Source organism: Priapulus caudatus, unplaced genomic scaffold, assembly GCF_000485595.1.
Source record: "Priapulus caudatus unplaced genomic scaffold, Priapulus_caudatus-5.0.1 Scaffold155, whole genome shotgun sequence".
In the NCBI taxonomy this organism is placed as follows: domain Eukaryota; kingdom Metazoa; phylum Priapulida; class Priapulimorpha; order Priapulimorphida; family Priapulidae; genus Priapulus; species Priapulus caudatus.
Genome location: NW_014577216.1, coordinates 140,814 through 149,143, shown reverse-complemented (window position 1 = coordinate 149,143; position 8,330 = coordinate 140,814). Strand labels below are relative to the sequence as shown.

The 8,330-nt window shown below is 40.3% G+C and overlaps 2 protein-coding genes across 2 annotated transcripts in view; one reads left to right on the top strand and one right to left on the bottom strand.

Annotated features, from left to right (window-relative positions):
* LOC106806335 (growth arrest and DNA damage-inducible proteins-interacting protein 1-like) overlaps positions 1-3,747 on the bottom strand; it is a 4,818-nt gene extending 1,071 nt beyond the window's left edge. The window contains exons 1-2 of the mRNA XM_014808241.1: positions 3,245-3,747; positions 1,871-2,048 (exon numbers count right to left, since the gene is read on the bottom strand). Of these exons, the coding sequence (XP_014663727.1) occupies positions 1,871-2,048; positions 3,245-3,741 (675 nt within the window). The 5' untranslated portion in view covers positions 3,742-3,747. The remainder of the gene's footprint in view (positions 1-1,870; positions 2,049-3,244) is intronic.
* A 762-nt stretch (positions 3,748-4,509) lies between these two features.
* Positions 4,510-8,330, top strand: part of LOC106806339 — a 22,802-nt gene continuing 18,981 nt past the window's right edge. Inside the window, exon 1 of the mRNA XM_014808245.1 lies at positions 4,510-4,720. The gene's annotated coding sequence lies outside the window, so the exon portion shown is untranslated. The remainder of the gene's footprint in view (positions 4,721-8,330) is intronic.

The following is an 8,330-nucleotide window of genomic DNA, read 5'->3' as shown; positions in this document are numbered from 1 at the left end:
CATAGCAAAGATTCAAATTCACTACAGCATTTATTGGACGATCACATAATTTATGCATATTAGTGAATGGGCTGAACCCACAGATAAAAATTTGATGAAAAAAAGATTACGTGTCATTGAATTTATTCTGCCCAGCAACAAGACAATTACGTCACACTGTAACGCAAGAGCGCGGGAGGAATCGTGGCAAGCGTCTGCAAAACCTTTAAAAACAAGAGAACAAATGCCGATACGGTCTTTGTATGAATGTATTGGTTGTTAGCTAATCTGACATAGTCAGATCAGCTTGAATAGATCGCATGATCGTGCCGTGCCGGGTACCGTCCGGTCGTCCGGTCGTCCGGTCCGCGTTCGTGCCGTCACGTCAACAGTTGGGACACATAGTCTTAACGGCTCGGACGTACTGGGTCACGATATTTCAAGTCGTTGTGGGGGGGACGTCAAAACGAGTTGCGGATGTCGGAAGCTGGGGGTGCAAAGGCAAGGTCAAGAGGTGTAAAAAGAAGGGGGGGGGGGGGGGGGGGGGGGGTGGGGGGGGGGGGGGGCGGAACAGTTCACTCTTAACTTAAGAGATAGGGCAGGAAATGCAGAATTGCCGGCACAAATCTAAACGGACCTCGCTCGCCTAGGATCGTGATAGTCGTGCTATAGATCGATGGTCAGGAAAAGCAGTCACGTCGCCCGAAATTTGGGAGGTCACGAGGTCAAAGCGTCAGTGGAGCACGGGCAGATTTTGAGAAATTTTCTGAGGAACATTGGTCTGACCCGGAGGACTGAAAAACTTTTTGTTTCAGCGGTGACCTATGCATTTCTTGATGGTTTATTGATAAGGACCGATGAAATGTCCGCTGTCTGAAGGGACATGGCGACGAAGTAAGTGTCGGATAACCTTTGACCCATCAGAGGAGGCGGTTAAACTTGGATTTGTTGGACGTGGTCTGGCTTAGAAAAGAATTTGACTGCCTGGGTTCTGCCTTAGTAGAATTCTTACATGCCTGCGATGTATGAGCTACAATGGTCGACAGTGAAATTTCAAAGAGCTAAATTTGCGTTAAAAGAAGGGGTATGTTCCATTAAATCGTATAATTTTCTATGTCATTCTGTTGATGTCGTATGTTACATGTAACGGTATCCCTGCAGTGGATGCTGGGGCAGTTTTTTGCCTGCCGTTATTGGTTGCAGGTGGCAGCTCTCATTGCCAATTGACAGCCTGCTAGGCTTGACGAGGCTAAATGAATGAGGCTTACCTATTCTGTCTTGCAAATAGTTGTTGGCTTACTACGCAATGATGGGAGCTGGTCCATCTTGAATCTGAGGAACATTAAACAGTACGCCGCCATCTCGTGGAACGTTCATAACGCACCACTACTTCACGAATTTTCTATAGTGTATGTTTTAAAAATATTTGTCGGCATGTTTTTACATTTAAAAAAAGTAAGTACTATTGGGACTAAATGTATCGTCAAATTCTTACCTGATAAGATTGTTTCTCAACTAGTTAAAAATCCAAAAAACTGGACGATTTGATATTATGATCCTGACAATAATTGTTTTCTATGGGCTAGGTATGAGTCACGAGTGTATGTTTACATCGAACAATATAGTAAAATAGGAAATAGTAAGTAAATAGAATTACTTACAATTTGTGAAAAAGTAGAAATATTTTTTTAACTTTTACTATTTACGGTGACGTAATCACTTTAATCCGAACAATGATACAAACAATGAAAGCATCGAAATCACAGCGTAACTATGTTTACCATGCCACAATTTATGAGTTTGGTGTAGAGATTTTCATTTTAATTATGAGTAGAGATTTTAATTACTCAATAGTATACACTCGTGTTCTTTAAAACTTATTAATACAAACCTTGAATCTTTCATCTCTTGGGTCTAGCTTCATGCCAAATTCCTCCTGCACCTCGTCCATAAGCCTCTGTTTCTTCTCCGCAGCAAGTCGAACTGCTGTCTCTTTTTGCTGTTGCTGGTGCAGATAATCGTGCTTCCATCCTTCCATCTTTGCCAAGTTTTCTTTCACCATTGCTTCCCTGAAATAACATAAAATAAGGAAGTGTGACGTTAAATTGATTACTTCACGAATTTTCTACGGTAAAATTTGTAAACATTTTGCTGCCATTTTTTTACATTAAAAGTAAGAACTAACGGGACTAAACGTATCGTCAAATTCTTACCTGATAAGATTGTTTCTCAACTAGTTAAAAATCCAAAAAACATGGACGATTTGATATTAGTGTTCCTGACATTAATTGCTTGCTATGGGCTATGTATGCGTCATGGGTGTATGTTCACATAAAACAATATAGTAAAATAAGAAGTATAATGCAGCAATTATACCATAAAAAATGAACAGAATTACTTGTAAATTATTTTGTGATTTTTTATTTTTTTATTTCATTGTTGACGGTGACGTAATCACTTTAATAGATAGATGTACAAGGATGAGCATTGTAAAGTAGAAAACATATAAATTATATATTCATATAAAAATTCAAAGGGTATGTATGCACCTTACAACAACTCCCCATCAGCAGCACATGAGTAAAGGTTACAGTTAGATTTAGGCCCTCCTATTTGCTTCATTGATATATTTCAGTTTAAGTGACACATATGCTTGTCAAAAATCTGGGAACACCGTTACATAACAACTTTATTACCAATGTATTGCATAGATTTATTATTATAATTTGCAGGAATTTCTGACCATGGTTACCTAGTTTACTAGAAGTAAAGGGTAATGTGTTATATCTTGCACACTGCCTACCTAAGAAACTATGCCACCTCCATATTTCACCTATACCACATTTCCTGCAGAAATGGAAGTGTTTTTATCGTAGAGTAAAATAGTTGAGTAAAAACGTTTGAACTTAGTATTTTTACACTCTAACTTCACACCTATGCACAAATGGAAGATAGATTTTGGCAAACAATTGTTTTTGAGCTAACAGTGTAGATCAGGTCTCCTGAAGTCACATCTGGCAAGATGATGCAGAAAACTCTCTGCAATTTTTGCATAGGTATGAAGTTAGTGGATAAAAATGCTCAGTTAATCTTTTTTTACACCACTATTTTACTTAAACATTAAAGACCTGTCACTGACACTTCTGCAGGAAATTTAGTATGTTGGAGGTCAACAAGTGGTGTAGTTTATTAGATAGGTTAATTGCGTGCAGAATCTAAAAGACTAAAACATTACCGGAAGTTACTTGCAATAATAGTAGTATACCTTTTCATATAAAGAGCTTCTTCTTCTTCTTTTGCCTGTTTAATTGTATTAAGGCGTTCCTGAAGGGTCGGTTCCCATTCTTTTTCATGTTCAATCATCCCATCTAACTCTTTACTTGTAGGCCATCCAATAGCAGGATTTAGGCCAGAATCGCGCCCAAATGATGCGTATAATTTCCTGTAGTATTTCCTAGTCCTGCGTCCAGGAAGTACTTGCCATCGATAAAGAAAGGATGGCATTTTCTTGGCATGGTCCAGTCGTGAGCGTAATCGGTCGTTCAAACCAGAAATGTTTCGTTTTTCTTCGATCTCACTCAGTTCTTCCTCACTTTTAACCGTCTCCTGGACTTCATTTGTGCTGAAATGCCGCTGCGGGCTATCACTAACATTAATTTTCTTAAATGTGTAAAATCGGTCCACAGTGTTCACGTAATAGCTTCTAAACAAACTAAATTGTGAAAGTCTGCAAAACCTCAATGATTTCATGGGGGCAGCCATATTAACGTGACGTCACGGGCAGTGTCAACGTCATCGTCATCGTCAAGTTGGATCTCATGTAGATTCATATATTTCATTTTATAATATAAGGTATACTCTAGTACCATAATATCATAATATGTTAAAAAGATATTATGTAATATATTTATGTATTATTTATATATAATATAATAATTATAAAATATAATATAATAATGATTTATGAGACTGCAATGCACGGTTTGTATATTTTGTATACCTTAGCGTATTGCAGATAATTGTTAAAAAAATATATAGAATCAACAATAGTAACTCGAATCAATACTATAATAAGGGTATATACCAATTATGGTTTTATAATTTAAGGTAGGCTACAATGATATCATTTCTGCACTTATTAATAATAGTTGCGATATGCAAATTAATTAAAGCTTTTTGTCACAGTAAATCCAATAAACGAAATCCATAAATCTAATAACCAAAATAGATAAATCAAATATCAACATCAAACTCACACGATGCTTATTATTTCGTTTCATGTGAGTCTCTTTATGCGAGAAGAAAAATTATGAACCCATATAACCAAGTACAACACCTGTCGTCGGAAAAGCCTGTCATGAAATTTTGTGTCAACAATGAACCTAGAAATTGTTCGTCCGCGTATCGTATACGCCGCTGTGGCGGTCACGTGAGCAATGATGTCACGGCATCGATCTACTGCCGCAAGTTGCGCGCCAGCTCTACAATTACCCGTGCGGGTTTTACTATTCACAAACGCAGAAGCAGCGTTTCACTGGGAGCTCGCAGTGCGTATGTAGTGAGTGTGAGAGATAATTCAACAGGAGGCCACGGAAGGCTAAGTGTCAACGCGTGAATGATCAATATATTTAGTGACGAGAATTCTACACGTAAGCCTACACCGTGATAGCACGAGTAAGTCAAAATGACGCGAAAGGATGCGCCGACATTTACCGAACAATTATTCTTCCAACGACAGTTTGTAAGTACGATATAGATTAATCTATAATTGACATGATTATAACAAAGAACTTGAGCCTCTTCAGCATTTCTACTAATAAGTTATTCAATTGCATATTGATGAAAATTTGTATCATGAATTAGCCTGCCAAACAAAATATCATGTTTGCGAAGACAAACAGAGAATTAACCGTTTGCTATTAATTTCGGTTATAGCTGATGGTGGATTGCAAGATTTCGGGTAAAAAAAGTAACCCCTGAATTATATTGACGTCGTGAGATTACTATAAAGGCGGATTTTACCTACTATTTATTCTATAATTCTTTCATGAACGACCAATATCGCGGGGTTTATAAACATCCCTAATATTTACATCATCTCGCGTGTTTTTTCAACAATTTTCGTTACAGTCCCATCAATATCATTTCGCATTCTTCTCTCCCGCCCTTCTTCATTCACGGTCCTCCCTATTCTTTTATTGACCGCCGCTTAATTTTCGCTGTCTCTAATACCATTCCCACAATGTTCCGATGCCAGCTGCTTCACCAAGCCACCCCCGCAACGGGAGCTGCTTTGGTGAAAGGGCGCGTGCGTGTACTTAGTGCGCGTGATTAGCCTATAGAGCACGTTATATGTACTTAGATGGCATATTACTTCATCATACTCCCCCACACAGCGTGCGCCATTACGTAACGTTTGCTAATATATCGTGTGCGCATACATTTACGCAACAGACGCGCGTGCGCGCGTGCGCGAGTGTGCGTCTGTGCGTGTGTGATTTTGTGTCTGCGTGTGTGCGTGTGAACGTACGTGCGTGCGTGCGTGTACGCGCATTTATTATCCACAGGTAACCGAAGTATTTAGAGAAGTGCGTGCGTAATGGCACAATAGAAACACAAACACTAATAGCAACCAAAACCACTTTCTGCAGACAAGCGAGTTCTTCAGCATTATAAGTACTATTATACACACATCCTATAAATGCACGTGCTCGTGTCAGCTGGATAAGTATGCGTCGGCTCAATAGGGAGAGGATATTTCTGGCACGCACGCCGCGCACGCACGCACGCACGCACGCAACGCACGCACGCACGCACGCACGCACGCACGCAGCACGCAGCACACACACACACACACACACACATTATATATATATAGTATATATAAATAAATATATATATATTATATATATACAAGAGCGTAAATTTAAAAAAAATTAATAACAGTGTATTATTAGCTGTAAATATAAGGTCTATGCAGCACATCTGCGGCCGAGCATGAGGACAATCATGCTATTTTTAACTGCGTGAATAATTGCGCTCGTTCGTGATCGTTGGCGGCAAAACCAGCATTGGGTGTCGAATGCAAGAGTGTGGCGAACGAATCCGTGGGAGTAACACCGCAACTGTCGGTGCTACGTATGGATATTAATGCCCAGGCGCACATAGGTGATTCGCGGATTGGCCCCCGGCCCCCCAAACCTATCGTTTCGCATGGCATAATATAGGTTCTAGCGTGATCATGGGGACCTACTACTCATGTGCGCATACTATAATGCGCATGCGTTGTCGGGCGACGTGTGTTTATTGAAGGCATGCACTATACTGCGATTCAAACGAAGGTTAATTGTGCGTTTAGCACAGACTGCCACCATTAGTAGTCGTGAATCAATCTGTGACGTCATGCCAGGGACGTCAGGGATCACTGTAACTGCAACAGGGTCATGACGCATGCACGTCAATTTAATCAATATTCGCGTCTTCGCGCTATTTTGCTGTTTAGAAAAACAAGGTAAACTTTACATCGTTCAAAGTCCGCGAGGATTTGTGTCAACAACGAAGAGCGCGATATTTCAGTCGTCCGTGTCGAACACAACTGTGAGAAAAAACGACTACGGTATTTTGTTTTGAAAATGTGTATATGGTTTCGTAGTTGTTGTTGTTGTTTATAGTCTTTAGTTTTTAGTGGTTAGTTGTTGTTAATTTAATGATGAGAGATCGCGCTCCCCTTAAGAATTCATGCGAGTATATCAGCACTAATGATGAATGGTGATGGTGATTATTATTATGATGATGAAGATGATGATGATGATGATGATGATGATGATGATGATGACGATGATGATGATGCTGCTGCTGCTGCTGATGATGATGAGCGATATAACGAGAGATATGCGAGCCACCTGCTATAAAACTCATTACTGCAGATAAACAATTTCGGAATTGACCTTTGATGGGTTCGCCTGAATAATTAACTCTTACGATATTTCAAACATAAAATATTTAGATATAGCGGAATATATTCGAAGCCATCCCACACAAGCGTGTAGGTGTTGTATAACCGTAGAAGGCGTCCAAAGGCAGCAGGCCTGGATAAGCATCGAACAGAAATTAATTAAAAATACTCACACTGTTTCGTCGCATACACAACATACACTTTATTTATGTTAAATTACTACAGATTCATGCTCTATGGCATTTACGGGCAAAGCACTCGAATCTGATTGACTCGGCTGCAGTGTACTGCTGCTAGTGATGATGATAATGATGGTGACGGGGGCGGGGCGTGGAGCTAGCGGCGGTGGCGATTGTTGTTGTTGTTGTTGTTGTTGTTGTTGTTGTTGTTAATCCCCCTCCCCCCCTATCGTTCTCGTGTCTGTTCCTACTCTCTATCTCTCTCTCTCTGCTCTCTCGTTCGGTATCTCTCTCTTCTGCATCTCTCCATCTCTGCTCTCTCTCTCTCTCTTCTTGTGTGTGTGTGTCTCTCTCTCTCGCTCAGCTCTCTCTGTCATCTCGCGCGCGGAGTGGCGCTCTGCATCTCTTGCCTTTCTCTCACGCTCTTTTTCTTTTTCTCCTCCCTCACCGGGCTATTGCTCGCATCTCTCTTCTCTATGGCTGTGTATCTGTTTTCAATCAATTCGATCAAAATTTGCCATCGATGCGTGGAATGCGAATGAAATTCGATCATTCATTCGATGCGTGAATGCGAATCATTCGATGCGTGAATCGAATATTCGATGCATCATATGTCGATTTTCACGCATCGGAATCATATCGATTCCACAGCCATCGAATCAATTCGATTCACGCATCGAATCATTCGATCACGAGCATTCGAATCATTCGCATCACGATCGAATCATACGATTGCATCATTCGATGCGTGGAATCGAATGATTCGATGCGTGAATCGAATGATTCGATGCGTGAATCGAATGAATGCATCGAATCATCTCGATTCACGCATCGAATCATCGTTCACGCATCGAATCATTCGAATGCCAGTCATTCGAATGCCGTGAATCGAATGATTCGATCGTGAATATCGAATGATTCCGATGCGCGAATCGAATGATTCGATGCATATTCGATTTCACGCATCGATGCATTGGATCACGCATTCGAATTCATTCGGAGTTCACGCAATCGAATCATTCGATTCATGCATCGAATCATTCGATTCAACGCATCGAATCATTCGATGCAATCATTCGATGCGTGAATCGAATGATTCGATGCGCGAGATCGAATGATTCGATGCATCATTCGATTCGACGCCAATCGAATTCATTCGATTCACGCATCGAATCAATTACGATTCAACGCATCGAATCAAATTCGATTCATCAGCA